Raw genomic sequence first — 20,765 nt, 5'->3', positions numbered from 1 at the left:
GTCTTTTTTTATAAGGTGCCAGATGCACGTCGTAATTTCTTGGAAAGATCACCATCAATCTCTAAATCGAATAAACGCCAAATGCCACTTTCATCTTGGAAGTCGTTGTGAACGATATTAACCAAGTACCAGTTGTTGTAAATACCCACAATCACTTCGGCAGCTAAACTCTGACGATCGTACATACGAGCCCATTCGTTCCATAAGCCAAAAGCTTCATCTTTCCATGCCATAAATGCAATAGGTTCTACAATAGTGGGTTGCACAATTTCCTTACCAGGGAAGACACCCCAAGTAACAGCATTGGGTTCATCATCAATCGTATTTGTTTTTAAATCACCCTACAAAACAATTCGTATTGTTTAGTTGTCTGATATCGTTAGTGTTTGTGGCGCACTTACATCCTTGTTGACAGCGAAATAAGTTACTTCGGGGTCATTACCAATCTTTGATATTAATTCATCCAACTTTTGTTGAGGAATAAAGAACTCGAGGTAGGCCTTTTGGTATACATATCCGTTCTTTGGGCCCCAACCGTAGACATGATCAGAACTCTTTGCACCATTGACTGCAGGTTGTGAATTAATGGTTAAATAACCAAGTAAATTGATTGCAGCCAAGCGTTGCTTGATGGTGTCTGTCTCTGGTTCTAATTTCTGTGCACTCCAGGGAAGACCTTCTAATTTACCCTTACAATACCTTGCAAACAAAAGTGCAATATCATCTGGTGATTGAGGTTCACCCCACATACTTTTACGTTTCTCGATGGGATATTTGATCGAAACACCCCATCTATCAAACTCACCAAATGCAGGTGAGCGCGCATCTCCCCAACGACCGTTAGGAAATTCATCCCATGATTCGGTTCTTTGAATATAACTTTGTGCGCGATTTTTCCAAAAAATAGGACGAACAGTCTCCTTCGTACGTTTGGGACCCAGTGACTATTGTTTTTCGTTATTTAAGTTTAAAGAAAACCCCTACCAATGTCTAATTCCACTTACTTGGTTCCAAGGTAATGGCTTGACATGTTCTTGTTCTGGAACCAAACCCAACTTTTCCAGAATTAAACGAGACGATCTTTCAAGGTTAAATGTGTAGATGTGAAATCCAATAATACCAGTTTCTTCTTTGATTTTTTGGATATATTTGACAGCTAAATCGATACCATAATCTTTTACGGCCTGATCATCTTCTTTGATAGGCTCCAAGTCGTCCCATATGTGTTGAGGAACATGGTTGTTATTAAATGAAATAACACGGCTTAAGCCTGCATAACTTTGAATGGGGAAAATACCAGGCAAGATTGGACATGTGATACCAATATCACGACAACGTTTCACAAACTGAATAAAAACATCAACGTCAAAAAACAATTGGGTGACAATCAAGTCTGCACCAGCATCTACTTTTTCTTTCAATCTCAGAAGATCGTCTTCCTTATTCTGGTTATCAATATGTCCCTCAGGATGGCCTAATTACTCACTAGTTAGTTTGCCCCCTCCTCGTTTGTTATGAAACGCTAAAATAATTTACCAGCAACAGCAATACAGAAATAATCCCCATACTTTTCCTTGATATAACGAACCAAGTCGATAGCATAATTAAACCCATTTTCACACGACTCCCAGTTAAGTTGACCCTTGGGAGGATCTCCACGTAAAGCCAAAATATTTTGACAGCCACAAGCTTTAGCGTTCTACAAAGAAAATAGTTTAACCAAATAAGATAGAAGGTATATGAATGTAGCTTATATGTATATACCTTTAAAGCAGTGTCAATTTTCTCAACAGGCATATTTGTACACGTCAAGTGCATCATAGTTTCTAATCCATATACAGATTGTGAAGTCGCAACGATGTCCATAGTCAAATCGGCCGAGGTACCACCTGCACCCCAAGTAACATCGACAAACTCTGGTCCAAAACGCTGCATTCTCTCCATACGATCATACAAGTTTTGAACACCCTATTAGGAGAAAGATGAGATGATTCATGCATACCAAAATAAAAGTTTTCTTTCTTACCATCTCTGTCTTTGGAGGAAAGTATTCGAAGGACCAAAATGTACGTCCTTCTTCTTCAGCTTTGTGTATCTTGTCAATCACTTTCATGTTTAAGGTATCTATTATGGAGGAAAGAAGAAAAGATTGGATAATCTGGCTTTTTTTTTTTTTTAAGAGATGGTCGGGGAAATTAAAAAGACAATCTGGCCCACCGTTTTTCTGTCCGGTCAAATAATAAATCCCGAGCCGGGTTAATTTTTCTTGCGCGCCCCAGTTTTTATTTCGCGCACCATTACCATTTGCATGAACATACCAATTAAATTTTTGCTCTGTTTTGAAATTTTACAATATGAGGTTCAATTTATATGATTGAAGAAGTAAATAAATTAACCCCACTTGTGAAGAAACGTCAAATTCTACAGTCAATCCGTAATAGTTTTCCATATCATATAAACCAATCCTTATTTGATTTCAATCTAAAAAACATCAGGATATTTAATGAAGGTGGAATCCGGAGGATTGGAGAAAGGGGAACATCATATATTTAACATGATATGCTGGCGGGAGGTACTTGACTTAAAGTCATAACTTGAATTGAGTCTACAATGTATTATTCTAATCTACGCTAGTCCTACTGCTTGATGCCCAATATCGGGTTGAGAACAACGCATTTGTAAAAAAGACTTCTTACATCACCATTAGCAACTATAACAGCTGTCAAAAGTAAATGCAAAGGTAAATAAAATCGAAATTTAAGCTTTTGTTGGATAAAATCTATTATTTTAAAGACTGTCTATTTATTAAGGGGAGTAGTAAATCAAGGTACATTTACAGTTGAATACTGACAAGATTAAGCAGTGTTTGAGCGTACATATGTAGATCTGATTCCAAAAAGAAATGAGAATTACTTATAAAGCTGTCTGTGTTTATTGCTACTATTTCTACACTATTTCAAAGCAGTAGAAGAAGACTGTGTATTAAGAGAGAATGCGACTGATTTGAAGCGTGAACTCGCGTTTAAATAATCGGAAATGCTTACGAGGATAAAATCTATCCATAGGATTAAAAAAGTGCGCGTCTATTCACGTGCCATACAAGTTGGCGATAATGAACAGAGATTATATCTTTTTAGTTGAGTGTCGTCATTGACCAGGCATTGGATGAAGATTGAGTCAGTCTTGGATAACTCTTCAAATAGACTGCGAATAGCAAGGATCGCACTGTAAATAGCTGGACTCAGACAGTAAATAGCTCAAGTTATTATAAATAGCTGAAAAACAAGAAGGTGTAGGAGAAAGAAAAGGGCAAAAAAGGAAAACTCTAAGATGCTCCAGCGAATCTCATCAATAATGGTCAGATGTCAAAATACAGTGCAGCAGATTATGGCTATTATGATATAGCTGCCGATCCAAATGAAGGGAAGGGTAAAAAAAAGCAAAAAGTTCAGATCAGAAAAAAAAGAGCGAGATGAGAGTTCTGCTGGCCATAAAGATTTAGATGACAACGTTGAAGATGACAGAGGTCATGGAAAAATAATTTCTTTCCAGACTCTGAGGAGATTCAAGGTATGATATGGTTAAAATTGAATGCCACGGCTTTTAACAAGCTTTAGACCTGTCATTTATGACCATTAGTTCTGGAGGCACATATTAGGAACCAGATTACTCAGAGGGTAGCCCGAATATCGTGTATGTTACTGGCTTGGACAAACTATTGTCATTATCATCAAGAGACCTTGGTGAAATTCAGTGTATACCGGAAAACGAATCCGTGACTGATAGGCTGTAAAGAATAATCTGACGCATGACACCAATTTTGTCGAGTAAGTGGTATTTGAATTTTAAGATAATAAAACTAATTTCTTATGAATGTTTATGGTAGTAACTAATAGCTTAAAAGTGGATGGGCAGGATATTCTACCAATTAATTAATATTTACATCGGTAGCTATATGAATGTACTTGATTGTATTGGTGAAATGTGAAATCACATCTAAATTTGTGCCAGAATTACATAATTTATACAATCAATAACTCTTTATTTAATACAACTATTTAGTTCTTTTTCAAAGTTCGTTGTTTTTCAGCGTGTTCGACTAATTTCTTTTCAACAAACATACCCTACAATAAACATGACGGCATATTAGTATTGCAGATATAATTACAGCCGTATTTGGTTTTTACCTTTCTCTTTCTAACGGTATCCATGTACTTTTTGGCTAAATTCTCTTTATCTGCCTTTTCTCCTAAATCCTCCAATTCTTCTTCTGTAGTGGGTACCCAGAAAGGATCTTCATCCAGCATCTCAAAGCCGCTAAAAACTAACTGGGGACTAGCAACACCAGAAGTTCTTTTACGAATCTCTACCAGAAAGTCATAAAATCAATATAATACATTCAGTACAATATATAAATTACATACCATCGGAGAAGCCAAAACTTTCAATGACAGGTAACAGGGCGTTGATTTGCCAGAATGAGGTGCCATCCTTTAAATCTTCAGATACAATCTTACCCTTACGTTTTGAAATGACAGCATAGACACGACCCAAAACCTCAGCATTAGCTTGGATATCACAAGTGTACATGGCTAATAATAAACGAGGAGACCAGTCTAAGAAGCCATGGCGACAAGCTTCTTTTGTAGCAGCAATGACTTGACCTTGAATGATGTGAAGTCTAGAACGGACTATTGATAATTAAATGTGTTAGTTGTGTATAGCTTTTTTTTTTTCTTTTTCTCTTTTTTTTTTACCATCGATGGCCTCACCGTTGGCGGCCACTAATTCTTCTGGATGGACCTCAACACCTTCTACAATGTAACATACACCAGTAACAGGTTCAGCGCACAAAGGACCGGTTAAAGTAGATAGCTGGAAGCCAGTATGAATGTGAAAATCAACATCGAGAATGGAAAGAGCACTGGTATCAACATCGACCTTAATGACTTCGTCAGCATGATCCAATGATACTTCTGTGCTCTTTTTTGAATCCACCTGGAAAAATGGTTTTCTGACATAACCTGGGATGCGATTAACCAACAAATTAGAGCCGATACGACGAGGGCCAAAGGCCCAAATTTGATCTACGATATTGTCCCATAAATGAACAAAAGGTCCGCCGGCTTTCTTGACTTGCTCAAATTCTTTTCTGAGTAAGGATTCGAGTTCCGTAGCAGAAAGAAGATTGCTACCGCCGAGATTATCTGCATTGCCTGTGGATGCCTCTTCGTCTTCTAGCTTGTTACTCTTCTTGGCCAACTTTTCTTCGACAATAGCCTTGATGGAGGCAGCGTTTTTGGTCAAAAATTCGGTGATACGAGATGGTAAAGGCACAGTTTGAACCTTCAGTGTTAAGAACTTGGAATTAATCTTGATTTCGGATTCACCACGAGACACCATTACACCTTCAACCTCCTTATTAGTTGACAGGTCAGCGCGTACAATAGTTTCTCTAAAAGGAACAATGGGTTCAGAAGCATGGATTTCGATCTTTGCAAAACGTTCCTTAAGATCACGCAAACATCTTTCCAAATGAAGTTCACCTGCAGTCAAAATAACGTGCTCACCGGTTTCTTGAAGCATGACCTCAACGCAAGGATCTGCTTGGTTTAAAAGACGGAGACCTTCAACGAGCTTATCCATTTCAGTAGGATCCTCAGGTTCAAGAGCAACACGGACAATAGGGGAGCTTTGCATCTGAACACCTGCCATGTTTCTAACATTCTCAGTAGTACTGGCCAACGTACCGTTCTTGAGGACATGTCCTTCCAAACCACCAATACCAAAGACATTGCCTGCACATACTTCATCTAGCATTTCTAAATCGCGACCCATAATCAGGTAGAGACTCTTCACTTCAATCTCTGAGATATGTTTCTTGGGGTATTTAGGATCGTATTTAGGACCCATGACGTATAACTTTTGACCAACACGAATTTTACCACTATAGATACGAGCAAAACCAATGAGGCTTTCGCCTTTCAAAACCTCTTCAGCCTCCTTTTCTGCGATTTCTGCTTCTTCAGTAAGAGCAGCTACTTGTTCAGGTGTTAATGGAACACCTTCGCCAGATTGATCTAACAAAGCATGAGCAGCACGAAGCTCTCTTTGTTGTTGACCTCGTTCGCGCATTTCTTCTGCTGTCATTTGCTTACGTCTGTTTTCAGGCAAAAATTCGACTGGGACAGCAAACATTTTGCTAACATAGGCAACCACAGGTGCTTCATCCGATGTATCACATGAATATAAAGCCTTCTCAACATCATTAGTGGGTTCCAAAGGTTCGCTATCCTTACGATGAATGTTAGGGTAAAGCATCTTGGGAAGACGAATACGCTGAGCGTCTTTAGGAGGAGGTAATTGACCAATAATTGCCAATAAGACACATGTAGACAGTGGAAGCCACTGAGAGAAAATAGCCGAAAGCAAAATATTGGGATCGCGAGAACGCAAATCTCTGGGCAAGATCTTAATTTTTAAAGCACCCACAATCTTTTCAACACGTTCACGATCACTATACAAAAAAGATGAGAAAATCTAATATATGCACAGTAAATACTTTACTTACGGTTCAATGACAACACTGCCATATACGGCCCAGATATTGTCTAATACGAACTGGACAAACATAGGCTTTAAATTTCTTCCCTTCAAGTGCTTGGGCTGGATAACGCGTTTAGCTTTAGGATCAAAGTAGTACTCACCCCATAGACACTTCTGTAAGACTTGTTCTTTAAATCCAAGCTTCTTGGCGTAAAGTGAAGCAAATTGTTGTACTCTAATAGATCGTACTGTAAGTATAAAAAATATATCTACGTATAAATAGATATGTATTACCTGAAGGCCCAGCCATCGACAGCACTGGAGAAAATAACATTTCCTCGAGCAGGATCGAAATAAATATCGGAATCATCGCGATCCTCCACACTCCAATCATAAATTTTATTGGCATCGAATTCTTCTTCTTCTTGGTTCTCCTTCTTTTCATCCGTCATTTTCCGAGCTTCACTTTCCATCAAATCACCTGTGAAAAAGGTGGCCATGACAGCATTGACTTGTTCCAAAATTTTGTTAATATGAATATAAGCCTCATGAGGTGTCATTTGTAATTCAACTATTAAACGATCCATCTTATTAAACACAAGTACAGGTCTAACTTTGTCGATCCATGCTTGACTTAAAACTGAAATCGTCTTTTTTTAAAACTTGCATTAATTCTATCTCCATTTTCATTCATTGTTTACTTTTGTTTTACCTGCGTACAAACACCTTCAACCACATCGATTAGAACAAGTCCACCGTCACATAAACGAGAAGCAGTTGATACTTCAGACGAGAAATCGACATGGCCGGGAGAATCGATCAAATTGATGAGATATTCATTTTCGACGGTTTTAGTTTGTGCGTCTACGATATACAAGTCAGAAAAATAACTTTAGTAATCAGGCTGTGAATCATACCTTCGGTGTCCACTGTTTTAACCAGTTTAAAGTATAAACTAATTGCGCTTGATTCCATGGTAATTCCTCTTTCTTGTTCATCTTCGCGAGAATCAAGGTATCGCACTTTACCTGCCATTTTGGAGGAAATAATACCGTTGGTGGCTAAGAGTGAATCGGACAACGTCGTCTTGCCATGATCCACATGGGCAAGAATACAGATATTTCTGATGTTTTTTGTATTGTGTTGAAGAACCGAAAGTTGTGCGGGTGTTATTGCAGGCATAGTATATCTCTATAATTTAAAACAGAAAGATTTTTTTTTACTTTCAGAGAAGTGCCTATTTATATGTTTACTTGACTGACTTTGAATATCAACTTGACTTTGACTGCGTCGTATTTCCACAGGTTTTTCTTTTTTTTCTTTATGCTATTTAAAATTTATGTTATTTAGGAAGACTTTTAACATGTCAACCCATCACCTAATACTAATAATTACATATCCTGAAACCAATCAAGCAGATCTTTATACAGGCTTTATTAATTACCTGGTAGACATAAATACATATCTGCAATAGTGGTCGCACAAGCACTTTCTGACAGCTCAACTTGATCCTGCTAGAATGTGGATGTTCATGAATTATCACTTATCTAGATATTTACGCATCAGGAACGTCAGTAAAGTATGGAAAATGCCTGTTACTTCCTTAAGATTACAGGTTTTGTGACGTGCTTTTTTGTTCCGCAGCTGGAAGAGTTAGCCTTGTCAGAATAGTTAGAACAACAAGTTGAGTAACCATGTACTTTGGGACTTGTAGCTCTATTTTGGTATTTGCAGGAAGAGGAAAATTTACAGCAAAACTTCTTCCAGCTTAGGACAACGATTTAAAAACAAACTTAAAGTACACGTTATAATACATGCGTTTATTATATATGATGACAGTAAGTGATGTGGAATTACGAAGAATATCTGCTGGAAGAAAAAGATAAAGACGATTTAATTGTACAGTCCATCTGAACATTTACATCTTTAAAAGGAAATAAGGCAGCTATCACGCTCTTTTCACTCAGCAAGGAATAATTTTTTTATCGGGATGTAGAATATGGACAGAAGGTCGATGGTAACTGTTGTTTCCATATCTCTCCTGCTTTATTTTTTACAAATTTAAACTTCAATCGCCCTCATAATAAACAGCAGGTGATGATAGTAATGTGAAGATGAGCACATCCCAAATTACGAGACATGTAATGAGTTGTCAAGTGCAGTAATATGATCAATTTTCTTTGTAGCGTGACTACGAAGCTTGTGCGACTATAAGACAGTAAAATGAAGCTTGTGAAAAAAAGGCAAATGCAAATGTCGCACACAAAGCTCTTCTAGTTCTATATTTATCAACGTCACATGAGTATATTTAAATAATTACCTCTTTTTGAAGTCTGAAGGTGTTTCTTTTTGTTCAGTAAAAAACTTTTTTTTTTCGTAACTTGCACGCAATGTCTACCATGAGTCAACCTGGTTCACCGTTAATTGAATTTGCGTTGGAAAAATCCAGGTCAGCAGTGAACCGAGATTCTGGTGTTGGTGATAAAACATCTTTGAAAATGTATAAAGAGGCCGTGGATGCACTACAAAATGTTTTAGACGATGACGCAGATGTTACGAACAACAAATCAAGACTTAAAACAATTGTAAAGTATTTCCCCATGGCGGGCAGAAATAGGAGGCCTTTTTTAAAAAAAACGGGAGATAATGGTGTCAGAAAATAAGCATTTAACAGGTTTTTTTTTTTATGTTTAACAGCAGGAATCTTATTTAAAAAGAATCGAATTCCTTTCTTCGTCTTTGCAGATGAAAACCAGTAAACGGATTAATGCTTCAGCCCCAACCACATCAATTATGATTTCTATCAATAAACGCATGCCGAAGAAAGAACCTAAATTGGACTTAAAACCTTCCATGAGCACACCAACTAGTACAACCATGTTAATCAAACAGAAGAAGAAGAAAATTGGTATTCATAATTTCATTTTTTTCTTTGGGATAAATTCTAAAACTTTTATAATAGGAAATACAAACAAAAACAGATATTCTTCAGATTTTTCAAGCACTGGCACACCACAAATATTATCGAGGAATCAGTCCTCACCAACCCTACATTCGTTTGAACATGTTGACATTGAGCAGGATTGCTTTGATCTACAGGCCTTAACTGACAACATGTCGACAGAAAAACAAGACGAATGTAAAAGACAATCTGCCGATTCACAAAGTACCATAGTGACTAATGTCACTACAACTCCGCCGACAGAACTAAGTTTATCGAGCAGCGATTCCACTTTGCATGAAGACAGTAATTCGCTTCGAAAAACATTTTCTGCACGTGTTATTCATAAAAAATCATCGACTGTTGTCACGGAGCCCTTTCAACCTCAAATGGAACGAAGTGTAAGCACTTCAAGCTTCCAAACACTTTTGGGAAGAAGAAAAAGTTCAAAGAAACAACTCAAGTCTGATTCAAAATTAACTTCAACTGTTGAAGAAACCTCAAAAACCTCATTTGCTGCTTTACTACAAAATACAACAAAGCTTAATAAAAGAACTACAACTCCCTCTGTAGATTTAGGCCGATCCAAGAGCAAAAAAAAATGGTCCATCATTGGTAAAATACCACCCTCCTTTTTGGATCCTACCGCGTTTATAGCTGGACCACCTAAAGATGAGGAGCATGTGCGTGCAATTAATAACGACGCATTAGTGTCATTGGATCTCATGAACAAATTGCTCCAAAGTATGCTACACGGTGGTTATATCACACCGAATTTATATATACCAATGGATTTATGGTAATTACAAACATGTGAATTACCCAGATTTTGTATCTTCATAATCTAACTTTTTTTGTAGGTATCAGCCCAATGTACGATTGCCTACAACAGATGGAAAAATTGCTGCTTGTGAATTGCTTTTAATTGCGCTTGAAAGAATGGATAAAAGAAAAAACTTTAGTGATTCCTCCACGGTGGAGACAGATCTAAAAGTTCTGGAGCAAACATTAAATCGGATTAAATATACGCTGATTAAAAAATTGGGATATTTAATTTCCCCCGGCGGTGAAAACGATCCATCTTCCTTAGTAGATCATCATCATCATGGCCAATCCTCTTCGAGATATTCGAGTTACATGAGTTCATTGATAGGCGGATCCTCTGGGGTTAAAACTTCACAGGTACAATAGCAAATTTATAAAAAAAAACAGATATTAAATTTATGGTCTATTCTTAGACACTCTCGGCTTGGAGTTCAAAACTCTCGAAATCTGTTGAAAGAATGAAATTTGAAGCTTCTAAAGCCATTCCGTAAGAAAGAAAGAAAAATTCTAAAGTGTGGGATGACTGCTGCTAATAGAAAAATATAGTACGGGAGAGCACAATAATGATATCTACATCAAGACATTAATTCGACTGTTTACGGTGGTTAAAGTCTTGGGTAGGACAAGAGCAGATAAACTTTTTTTTAGTGTTAACCTTTTTTATCTACAATAGAGCGTTGGAATACAAAGCTGACTCTTTTAATTGAAAATGAATCATCGCAAAAATCATCTTCCTATAAACGTGCACGAAATACTAACGAAGCTTGTATCAATTTGCTACGATCCACCATTTGTGAATTCGTTTTAAAAGATTACGAAGTTTTGCTAGATAGATGGCTAAGACGAAGCTCGGATTGGATCTTTGATTAACTGTTCAATGTACCATGTTAAATTATACCATTTACAGCCTAATAAAATAATATTACTCCATTCTGCGCTAATGCAGGGTTAAAACTTTTAATTATTTTGCATGAAAATACCCAGATTTCCTTAGCTTGTCACATGCTGGGCGTCTCAGCCTTGGCTTTTAAAATGAAATATTCGGGCTGAATACAAGTAATGATTTAATAGAAAACAGACTTTATTAAATAAATAATAAAAGGGAAATATGGTATAGATTGTCAAAAAAGTAAGCGACCTATCCGTAGTTCACACCAGTAACTCTCATAGTGTGATCAACACGAACATTTAAACGTTCAGGTCTAAAATCCATAGTCACCATAGAACCAGGAGGAACCACTCTGTTGGGCTGAGGTAAATCCTTTCTACGAATACACTACAGCAAAGAGTTAGACATCATTTCAAATATAAAAGAAACGTTTAGATATTCTTACCTCGTTTTCTTCAAGTGTAGTTACTTCATCGTCATTTAATACAACTTTACCGACTAGCTTATCACGCCAACCGTTGCAATCATCTGAGTTTTGTTTACCAAAAGAAAAAGTTCCAGTCATTTTTTGTAAGAAATAGGTAAAAGAAGAACAGTTCAGTTGTTCATTTTTCCGTTCATTTTAAAGAAAAAAAAAAAAAAAAAAAAAAAAAAAAAAAAAGTGTAACGTGTGCGTCATCTTTTGATTTTTAGTTAGCTGTATTCAAGCTTTTTCTAAGCCATCAGTGGCAAAGTTACAAATAAACGGTGAGAACAAAAATGTTCGTCTCGTATATTAATAAAAAAGCACTTTTAATAATGGATTTTTAAGATCGAATCTGGTGCAATATGTGATCTTTACAAGAAAACGCGGGTAATTAAAATACGTACATACATATAGACCTTACTGTAAACTCATTAATAAAAACTTTCAACCCAATATTGTCTGGTTTATTTGACTTGAACATATATAAAAGGATATCAAATGTTACTTTGATGGTGCATTCATGCACATCATACAAGTTTCGCGCTCACAAAGTGCGTGTAGTTTGAATTATACCAAACATATAAAAGTAACCCCCCCCCATTTTTTTTTTTTTTTTTTTTTTTTTTTGCAAAAGAAGCACAAATATTGATATCGATGAGCAGTATTACTGCGTTACTTATACTTTTCCGAACTTGCTAAAAAAAACGTACGACACCGCTGGAGCAGACAAAGGTGAGTTGCGATTTACGCTGAGCTTAAACTAATGGTGATGACATAGCCAGTGATATTTTTACAAAGAAACTCCACGCCAAAAAATGGATATTTTTTGTTTTTCATTACAGGGTCCCTACAAGTACAGCACATATTGAAGTATGTCGATCAGACATTTTCCTCTCTCCAGGTCTGTCATTGCAAATGTACTGTATGCAATTGTTTCCAGGCCAATATATAACAATACGATTCGTCCTTTATCTACCAAATGCCTTTTACATCAACAACCCCTGACATCCATGTTTGCAAAAGCCAACCACTGTGGCGTACAAAGGCTACCTTATTCAACTCAAGCCTCACCTTTAGAATTGGATGACGGTGTGACTGATGTCCATGCATCGACGGCCGAAAAAAAAACCAAAAAACGCTACGACAAATTTAAATCCGTGACGAAAAAAACGGTTGACGGTAAAAAGAAAGTTTATAATGCCTTGACACAAAAAACAAAGAAGGTGAAACCAACTACTGTGTCCGAATATAACCAGCTTATTATTTATACCGTCATGGAGGATAGAGTAAATAAGGCCATTCTTTATCTTCGTGAAATGGAAAGAAGTGGGTTGAAACCTGATATCCTGACATACACCATGATTATCAACGAGTACAGCAAACAATCCGATATGACTAGAGCCAGAAAATGGGTGACTCGCATGTTAAAAAATGGAGTTGAACCAGACGCCTATATTTATACCAGTCTCATTGACGGTTACATGCGTGAAGCTAATTTGGACAATGCAGAAGCCATGTTTCGAATCATGATGAAGAAAAAGATTAAACCGACCTTAGTTACTTACAATATACTAATGCACCATTCGGTACGTCAATTAAACATGGAATCAGCATTAAAGTTTTGGGGTAATTTGCTTGAAGCAGGCTTAAAATCCGATGTATACACCTTTGCCATCATCTTGCATGGGTTAGGAGACGAAGGTCGTGTTGACGAAGCTTGGAGAATTTTTAAGACAATGGAACAAGAAAAGGTGGACGTTAATGAAGTTGTAGCAACAACGTTAATGGGCATGCATGTCCAACAACATGACAATGAATATGCTGTCCAGTTATTTAATCAATTCTTCACGAGCGAGACTGGCAGAAAACCGTTACCTGTCACCGACCATACACGCAATGTCTTGTTAAATGCCGTTGTAGGCCAGGCAGATTCAGAGACGATCAATAGATACTATGAGCTTTACAAGAACACTCAAATTGATAAAAATGCACCCATCTCCCCTTTATTTGTCGGTGCAAATGTTTATACCTATACCACTTTTATGCGTGCTTTCCTTCGTCGTGATAATCTTCCAATGGTTAGCCAAGTTTACGCAGATATGGTTGCACGGCATATCCAGCCGTCATTAGTTACTTATTCTACACTGATGCTTGCTCATGCCTATGTCCCTGATCCCGAATCTTGTGTTCGGATTTTGAATGAACTGAAAAAAGGTGACGTTGAACTCAATGCTGTAGTATATACCATTGTCATGAGAGCTTGGGCAAAAGCTGGCAAATGGGAAAAAGTGAAGAGTACTTATGAAATGATGAAGCAAGACAATATCCAACCTACAAAATTAACAATGGAAGTACTTCGTTATGGAGGCTCTAAAAGTGGCGAAACATAATTTTTATTCCCACAAACACTTGTACATATAAAATTAAAATAAAATAAAAAGTAATTTTAGATATTTCAATGTATATTTAATGACTGTTAATATATATTTATTTGGGAGATTGGAAAAGTGCAGACTCTCGTCTTTTGTTATCATGAAGTGCAATACAGCAACGTCCAATCTATAAACTTTATAATAAATACTTTGGTAATAATATACAAACACACTAAGCTAGATTAATGCTTTCCCTTTACATATAAGGATTTAATAACTTAATGTTTGTATCTTCTGTAGGCACAACATCTCATTTTTAAGGTAATTGTTTCTAAAATCATGCAAATAAATTGGTTAACTTCTCCAGGAAGCTGTTGATTTATCCCGCCCCATCATAAGCAAGACTAAAACGATTTTTTATTATCAATGCGAATCATTAAGCTTAATATAGTGGTATATCTTTCCCATTCAATACGTTGCTCTGCAAAACAAGCACTGAATTTGCAAAGGAGATATTGCGTGCAAACACATGTATTTGGCGAAGCACGTTCGTTTGGACCAAAAAAAATTCGAGGTAAACACACTTACTATTGAGATTGCACAGTCTTTTTTTCTTCTAAATCTAGAGTTAATAATCTCAACAATCTCTTGAAAGTCATATTTTAACAACTCTTTTTTCGCGGGATTGAAAAATCTAAACGCCATAATAAACATATTTATCTCCAGCGCAGAAGTTGAAGTTGAAGAAGTCGCTAACTTCAATAAGTGGCATAAGAATCGAAATAACTCTTCCGATCCATATTTCACAACCCATGAGGAAAGAAGATGTCTGCCTCTCACTCCACGCTTTCGAGAAATGTATCTATAAAATCGAAAATTGTGGTGCTAATAAAAACTAAGTGTTACGTCATCGATTTGGTTATCCAATCAGAGGTTGTTAAGTGAATGAAGCAAACTAAAAAAATCACAAATATACATGAATTTGTAATGAAATAGGTTAAGCCAATCTACCTCTATATATGTGTGTGCACGCATAAAAGCGCGGGGTAGCAAGAGTATCACTGTATATGTAACTGATAATTATAAAAAAGAGTGCACGAAGCAACCGGCAAAATGTGACGACTACATTTCACCCTGGCCCACGCTTTAATATGCGTATTGAGTCTCAAAAGAAAGTTTTATTATTCTAAACTTGGTCTCTTTTTCTTTTTCTAAAAGGAATTTGTAAAAAGTAATAATGGCTATCATTCGTGCTCTTGCATCGGGCTCTCGTAGCGCCCTTCGTGCTCAAAATATTACTGCTTCTACTCTTGCTCAAGCTGCTGTGAAGCCTGCTGCCTTCAAGGGTTAGTACCAATTTTTTTTTTACAAGTAGTGGGACGTAACCAGTAACATTTTATTTTATTGTAAACAGTTCGTAACTATGCCACCGAAGCCGCTTCTGCTGGTCAAATTCGGTAAGTACAACACAGAAAAAAATAATATATCTTGACATATCGCCTAACTTTCTGCAAAACTAAATAGTTCCGTTATTGGTGCTGTTGTTGATGTTCAATTTGAACAAGATAACTTACCTGCTATTTTGAACGCTCTTGAAGTTCAAGATCACTCTGGTGGACGTCTTGTTCTTGAAGTCTCTCAACATTTGGGTGAGAACACTGTCCGTACCATTGCTATGGATGGTACTGAAGGTATGACACCCCCACCCTAGATAATTTATGGCCTGTGTTTTAAATTAAAATTTAATTAGGTCTTGTCCGTGGTCAAAAGGTCATTGATACTGGTGCCCCCATCACTATCCCCGTTGGTAAGGAAGTCCTTGGTCGTATTATTAACGTCATTGGTGAACCTATCGATGAGCGTGGTCCTATCGCTGCCAAGACTCATCGTCCCATTCACGCTGAAGCTCCCGAATTCGTTGATCAATCTCCTACTCCCGAAATTCTCGAGACTGGTATCAAGGTTGTCGATTTGTTGGCTCCTTATGCTCGTGGTGGTAAGATTGGTCTTTTCGGTGGTGCTGGTGTTGGTAAGACTGTCTTGATTCAAGAGTTGATTAACAACATTGCTAAGGCCCATGGTGGTTACTCCATTTTCTGTGGTGTCGGTGAACGTACTCGTGAAGGTAACGATCTTTACCATGAAATGATTGAAACCGGTGTCATCCAACTCGAGGGTGAGTCCAAGTGTGCTCTTGTCTTCGGTCAAATGAACGAACCCCCAGGAGCTCGTGCTCGTGTTGCCTTGACTGGTTTGACCATTGCTGAATATTTCCGTGATGATGAGGGTCAAGATGTCTTGCTTTTCATTGATAACATTTTCAGATTCACTCAAGCTGGTTCTGAGGTCTCTGCCCTTTTGGGTCGTATTCCCTCTGCTGTCGGTTACCAACCTACTCTTTCCACTGATATGGGTGGTATGCAAGAACGTATCACTACTACCAAGAACGGTTCCATTACCTCCGTCCAAGCTGTCTATGTCCCTGCTGATGATTTGACCGATCCTGCTCCTGCTACCACCTTCGCACATTTGGATGCTACCACTGTCTTGTCTCGTTCCATTGCTGAGTTGGGTATTTACCCCGCTGTCGATCCTCTTGATTCCAAGTCTCGTATCCTCGATCCCCGTATTGTCGGTGATGAGCATTACAAGGTTGCCACTCAAGTTCAACAAATCCTCCAAAACTATAAGTCTCTCCAAGATATTATTGCCATTTTGGGTATGGATGAATTGTCCGAAGAAGATAAACTTGTTGTCGAACGTGCCCGTAAGATCCAACGTTTCTTGTCTCAACCTTTCGCTGTTGCCCAAGTCTTCACTGGTTATGAAGGTCGTCTCGTCCCTCTTGCTGATACCATCCGTTCTTTCCAAGAAATCTTGGGTGGTAAGCACGATAACTTGCCCGAATCTGCTTTCTACATGCAAGGTGATATTAACGATGTCCAAAAGCGTGCTGAAGAACTCGCCAAGGAAATCGGTTCTCAATAATTTAACAAAAAATCATTTATAAACAATAAAAATAAACAATCTTTAGAAATTTTCCACTTTGCACCATGTTAACATGACGTTTACTGTCATACAATAGCGTTTTTTTTTTTTTTTTTTAGAAAAAAAGGAGTGACTTGTTTGTCCGATATGTGTGCATTGGCCCCACATCCTTTATTATTGGACTTTTTGGCTATTTATTTCTGTTTATTTTTAATCATTTGCCTTTTTGCTTTTTATATATATATATATATATCCAATTTCTTTTTTCCCTATTATAATTTTTTAATTACGCCAGATCCGAAAAGAAGATAACCTTATTATTATTGTGAAGAAATGCTAAAAATATTTGGAACTGGAAAGAAGAAGAAAAGCACTGTTAAGCCTGGCCATTTAAAGATCCCAATTCCCATGATAAGTGGAGTTCAATATGCAGATATGACAGAATCTCAAATATCGACACTTATTGGAGGTGGGAACAGAGGTGATCAACCATCGAAAAAATCGGTACCATCCATCTCTAGTCAAAAAACAGAAAAAGTGTCGGGTGTTGCAGCTCCAGGTCGATCAATTAGCTCACCTCCAAACCTATTGATGCCCAAACCGGTATATAGTTTACCGCCTACTCGATTTTTGTTCAAAAGTCATGAATACGAAAAGACCCAAGTAGAAAGCAGTGAAGATGAAGAAAGCTTTTCGGGAGATTCAAGCGACGAAAGTGATATTATTGAGTTATTCCCAAGCAATGTAATTGCTGCAGATCACACCGTGACTAAAGAAGTAAATCATAAGAAGCTTAGTCCCATTGAAGAAAGCGAAAAAAGTCCTATTGAATCCTTGTTTACTAATGAAGGAGGTAAGTTTTATTAGGTTTCTTGTCTCACAATCAAAAAAAAAATCAACTGATGACAACAATAGTAATTGGAAAACTCGAATCACAAAGACAAGAAAGTGATAATAACAACCACCAATCACTCGGCTCCGTCACAAGGACGAGCGATGATTCAATTAGACACTATACTTCCGCGTCTGAGTCTCCCTTTTTTACCACTTCTTCTGTTTCATGTTCGAGTAACAATCTGATAAACGATACGCCAGCATTTCCCTCTTTTTCGGCCAACTCATTTTTACCGATACAACCCTCTTCAAATAATATTGATATCGCTCCTAATAACAACCCCACGTCTTCCGTATCAGTCCATCAATCTGATACGAAAATCATCAAAAGTTCAACCCAAATGAATACATATTCTACACCTCAAGATTTAGTGGAATCCGCCAAACACACCAAGGAAAACGCAACTTTTAATTTTCAAAATACAGAGCCTAATAAGTCACCATCATTGCCGTCTGAAGAAGTTATTCAAAATCCCACAAGTCTTCGAAATAATAAACGAGAAAAAACGCCGTTACGATTTAGTGACGCATCTTCTATATCACCGCACCCCACAGGTACAAGTCAGACTAAAGTCACCCGGCCGAGCTCATCCTCTGCATCTTCAGCCACCATCGGACTGGCTGTTACACCTATATCCCAAAGTAGAATTACAAATAACAGTGATAAACCACCTGGGAATCAATCACAAACCTCCGAACCATCCGCTTTTGTTGCTTTTCAAAACAATAACAATAACAAAAATATATTCATGCCGCTCGAAAATACTAGCCGAAACCATTCTCTTGCTATTTCAGATATACAACACAATATGAAAAAAATGGCACTCAATGAGGATCTAGAAGAGCTGAAACGTGCTGTTGATCGTATGCAGCAGCAGCGTGTTTCTGACCGTGAAGAACACTTGAATAGAGTCAAGGAACAAAAACTACGAGAGAAAGAAATCTTGGATCAAATCAATTTGACTAAACAACGCTTGGAAATGGCTATCGCTGGTAAATTTTTTATGGACGATCTTAATAACACTAACGACGCTGATAACAATGCTATCACGGCCACTATAGGTCAACATCAGGCAAGTTTTGAGGATTTGCAACCACCCATCAAGAGCTTAAATGGACCTACCATCGAAGAAGAATATATCACCAAGACAAACCCGATGATGAAACCATCCACATCCGCCTCTTCATCAAGAAGCAAAACTCGAGCTAACCTAGCAGAGGCCCCCAAATCATTGGAAAACCGACAATCAGACAGCGGTCGTCCCAAAGGACTTCGTAAACAGCTGAATTCAAGTAATCGTTACAGTTACCATCAGGAATCACCTTCAGAAAGCTATTTCCCTGATGCCAGCAAAACAGACTTTGAGTATTTGAACAACCCACATGGCCTTCCTCCTCAACCTTCTTTTGCGTCCAACAAGTTTAGATATGGGAACGTAAGAAATTATCATCCTGAGATGGAATACATGGAAGGTAGAAATCGCTATGATCTTTTCGATCCTCCTAGAGTTCGAAATATTCGTAATTTTCCCCAGCAGCAACGACGTCAGCGCTCAAAATCTGTTGAGTCACAGTGGCTACCACCACAGGAGTTTATAGATCAACAGCAACATATACATCGTTTACAACAGCAGCAGCATGAGCTTTCTTATAGCCCCGCTGAAATGGGGGATAACAATCGATTTATTCCTCCTGGTCGTATTCGTTCGCGAAAGTCTTCTACGCATAGTGCTAAAAGTAACCCTTCAGAAGGCACAGGGAACGGTCAGGATCTGCAGAACGGATACCATTCCGCAGCTGAAAAAGATGATGACGATGGCGATGGCGAAGATGATGAAATGGAGAATGATACCAATCGACATGATCCGCCCGAGGTAAACATTCGATATAATCCAGATGGAGACTTTCCACAACAATTTCATGATGATCCTCGTCTTTCCCGTAATAATTCGGGTAACAGATACCGTCGAAGACCGCCACCGCATTCGAATAATGGGCCTATGCCGCCTTCCATGATGTACCATAACCAAGCTTTCGGACCCCCACCACATATGTCCCATATGGGGATGATGAGTGATAGAGATCGGCTCAAGATGAGACCACCCCCACCCCTACCTTATGGATACAATAATATGCCGCCTCCTGGTAGTGAATATTACCCTTATATTCCTCAAAGAGTTTCTCCAAGAATGATGGCTGCGTTCAATGAAGATCAGCAATGGAATCCTCCACCACCCCACCATCCACAATGGGGACCTGTTAACCAAAACATGTATGGGGCTCCTCCACCTCCACCTGAAAATATTGGTAGCGGTACAGCAGCAAATAGCGGTGGTGCTGTGAATGGTGGTGTCAATGGACATCATTTGCAGGATACTCCTAACGAGAATAATTTTGGAAGAAGATACCCTCCTACCCAGACTGTACCTTTACAACAAACACCTCAACAATCTCAACATGGATATATGGGGATGTACCCTGATACTTCTCATAGATTGTACATTTAATATAACATCCAGTTAGTCTGTTAATATTTAATAAATGTGATGTTATCAATCTTTAAACTTCATCCAGTCTTTCTTGCCGCTTTTTTAGTATTAGGATAACTCATCATAGTATTTTCTATCAAATGAGGCTTCTTCTTTGTTTTTGTCATCCTTAACCACATGGATTTTTAATTATCCCGTTGCTAATCGTGTTTTATCTATTACTTTTGCATTGTATCTTCTCTTTTTATAATATTATTATGTAGACTTAATATGAAATTTCCTGTTTTTCGTTTGCTAGGTCCGCTCAGATGTATTAAAAAGCTAAACTGCTTTATAAACTAAGCACTCAGTACAT

The 20,765-nt window shown here is 37.8% G+C and overlaps 7 protein-coding genes across 7 annotated transcripts; 4 read left to right on the top strand and 3 right to left on the bottom strand.

Moving 5' to 3' along the window:
- Window positions 1-8: 8 nt before the first annotated feature.
- Window positions 9-1,944, bottom strand: EV154DRAFT_537418 (methylenetetrahydrofolate reductase-domain-containing protein; the record flags this gene model as incomplete). The annotated part of the gene is made up of 5 exons (XM_051604213.1): window positions 9-341; window positions 402-944; window positions 1,005-1,474; window positions 1,537-1,699; window positions 1,765-1,944. 5 exons carry the CDS (start codon window positions 1,942-1,944, stop codon window positions 9-11), a joined length of 1,689 nt encoding a protein of 562 aa, XP_051459044.1.
- Window positions 1,945-4,018: 2,074 nt separating this feature from the next.
- On the bottom strand, window positions 4,019-7,740 carry EV154DRAFT_185918 (P-loop containing nucleoside triphosphate hydrolase protein). The gene is made up of 8 exons (XM_051594263.1): window positions 7,464-7,740; window positions 7,259-7,410; window positions 6,841-7,196; window positions 6,572-6,781; window positions 4,758-6,517; window positions 4,425-4,691; window positions 4,188-4,366; window positions 4,019-4,124 (listed from the first exon to the last, which is right to left on the bottom strand). Exons 1-8 carry the CDS (start codon window positions 7,726-7,728, stop codon window positions 4,059-4,061), a joined length of 3,255 nt encoding a protein of 1,084 aa, XP_051459043.1. The 5' UTR covers window positions 7,729-7,740; the 3' UTR covers window positions 4,019-4,058.
- Window positions 7,741-8,814: 1,074 nt separating this feature from the next.
- On the top strand, window positions 8,815-11,260 carry EV154DRAFT_550571 (uncharacterized protein). The gene is made up of 7 exons (XM_051604932.1): window positions 8,815-9,131; window positions 9,244-9,454; window positions 9,509-10,286; window positions 10,348-10,669; window positions 10,726-10,799; window positions 10,859-10,929; window positions 10,986-11,260. Exons 1-7 carry the CDS (start codon window positions 8,937-8,939, stop codon window positions 11,180-11,182), a joined length of 1,848 nt encoding a protein of 615 aa, XP_051459042.1. The 5' UTR covers window positions 8,815-8,936; the 3' UTR covers window positions 11,183-11,260.
- A 109-nt stretch (window positions 11,261-11,369) lies between these two features.
- EV154DRAFT_504330 (uncharacterized protein) lies at window positions 11,370-11,842 on the bottom strand. Its single transcript, XM_051601038.1, has 2 exons — window positions 11,647-11,842; window positions 11,370-11,588 (listed from the first exon to the last, which is right to left on the bottom strand). The coding sequence occupies exons 1-2, from the start codon at window positions 11,764-11,766 to the stop codon at window positions 11,451-11,453; spliced, it is 258 nt and encodes an 85-aa protein (XP_051459041.1). The 5' UTR covers window positions 11,767-11,842; the 3' UTR covers window positions 11,370-11,450.
- Window positions 11,843-12,230: 388 nt separating this feature from the next.
- On the top strand, window positions 12,231-14,130 carry EV154DRAFT_504325 (uncharacterized protein). Its single transcript, XM_051601037.1, has one exon. The coding sequence runs from the start codon at window positions 12,540-12,542 to the stop codon at window positions 14,055-14,057; it is 1,518 nt and encodes a 505-aa protein (XP_051459040.1). The 5' UTR covers window positions 12,231-12,539; the 3' UTR covers window positions 14,058-14,130.
- A 1,077-nt stretch (window positions 14,131-15,207) lies between these two features.
- EV154DRAFT_441168 (ATP synthase subunit beta) lies at window positions 15,208-17,029 on the top strand (the record flags this gene model as incomplete). Its single annotated transcript, XM_051596948.1, has 4 exons — window positions 15,208-15,385; window positions 15,454-15,496; window positions 15,564-15,730; window positions 15,790-17,029. Exons 1-4 carry the CDS (start codon window positions 15,277-15,279, stop codon window positions 17,025-17,027), a joined length of 1,557 nt encoding a protein of 518 aa, XP_051459039.1. The 5' UTR covers window positions 15,208-15,276.
- A 215-nt stretch (window positions 17,030-17,244) lies between these two features.
- On the top strand, window positions 17,245-20,490 carry EV154DRAFT_504315 (uncharacterized protein). The gene is made up of 2 exons (XM_051601036.1): window positions 17,245-17,880; window positions 17,943-20,490. Exons 1-2 carry the CDS (start codon window positions 17,361-17,363, stop codon window positions 20,426-20,428), a joined length of 3,006 nt encoding a protein of 1,001 aa, XP_051459038.1. The 5' UTR covers window positions 17,245-17,360; the 3' UTR covers window positions 20,429-20,490.
- The last annotated feature ends 275 nt before the right edge of the window (window positions 20,491-20,765 follow it).

This window comes from Mucor mucedo (genome assembly GCF_025094135.1).
Source record: "Mucor mucedo strain NRRL 3635 chromosome Unknown EV154scaffold_32, whole genome shotgun sequence".
In the NCBI taxonomy this organism is placed as follows: Eukaryota; Fungi; Mucoromycota; class Mucoromycetes; order Mucorales; family Mucoraceae; genus Mucor; species Mucor mucedo.
The sequence above is the reverse complement of the archived record's forward strand: the minus strand, read 5'-3'. Positions and strand labels throughout refer to the sequence as shown.

What these genes read in the sequence shown, in the direction of transcription:
- EV154DRAFT_185918 (XM_051594263.1), bottom strand. Translation starts at nt 7,728, where the DNA reads ATGCCTGCAATAACACCCGCACAACTTTCGGTTCTTCAACACAATACA. An exon ending in TAAAACAGTGGACACCGAAG is followed by an intron (nt 7,411 to 7,463) that starts GTATGATTCACA and finishes TGTATATCGTAG; the next exon opens with ACGCACAAACTAAAACCGTC. An exon ending in AAGTTTTGGCTTCTCCGATG is followed by an intron (nt 4,367 to 4,424) that starts GTATGTAATTTA and finishes ACTTTCTGGTAG; the next exon opens with AGATTCGTAAAAGAACTTCT.
- EV154DRAFT_550571 (XM_051604932.1), top strand. Translation starts at nt 8,937, where the DNA reads ATGTCTACCATGAGTCAACCTGGTTCACCGTTAATTGAATTTGCGTTG. An exon ending in TATATACCAATGGATTTATG is followed by an intron (nt 10,287 to 10,347) that starts GTAATTACAAAC and finishes CTTTTTTTGTAG; the next exon opens with GTATCAGCCCAATGTACGAT. An exon ending in CTGGGGTTAAAACTTCACAG is followed by an intron (nt 10,670 to 10,725) that starts GTACAATAGCAA and finishes GTCTATTCTTAG; the next exon opens with ACACTCTCGGCTTGGAGTTC.
- EV154DRAFT_504330 (XM_051601038.1), bottom strand. Translation starts at nt 11,766, where the DNA reads ATGACTGGAACTTTTTCTTTTGGTAAACAAAACTCAGATGATTGCAAC. An exon ending in CTACACTTGAAGAAAACGAG is followed by an intron (nt 11,589 to 11,646) that starts GTAAGAATATCT and finishes TCTTTGCTGTAG; the next exon opens with TGTATTCGTAGAAAGGATTT.
- EV154DRAFT_504325 (XM_051601037.1), top strand. Translation starts at nt 12,540, where the DNA reads ATGTCGATCAGACATTTTCCTCTCTCCAGGTCTGTCATTGCAAATGTA.
- EV154DRAFT_504315 (XM_051601036.1), top strand. Translation starts at nt 17,361, where the DNA reads ATGCTAAAAATATTTGGAACTGGAAAGAAGAAGAAAAGCACTGTTAAG. An exon ending in CTTGTTTACTAATGAAGGAG is followed by an intron (nt 17,881 to 17,942) that starts GTAAGTTTTATT and finishes TGACAACAATAG; the next exon opens with TAATTGGAAAACTCGAATCA.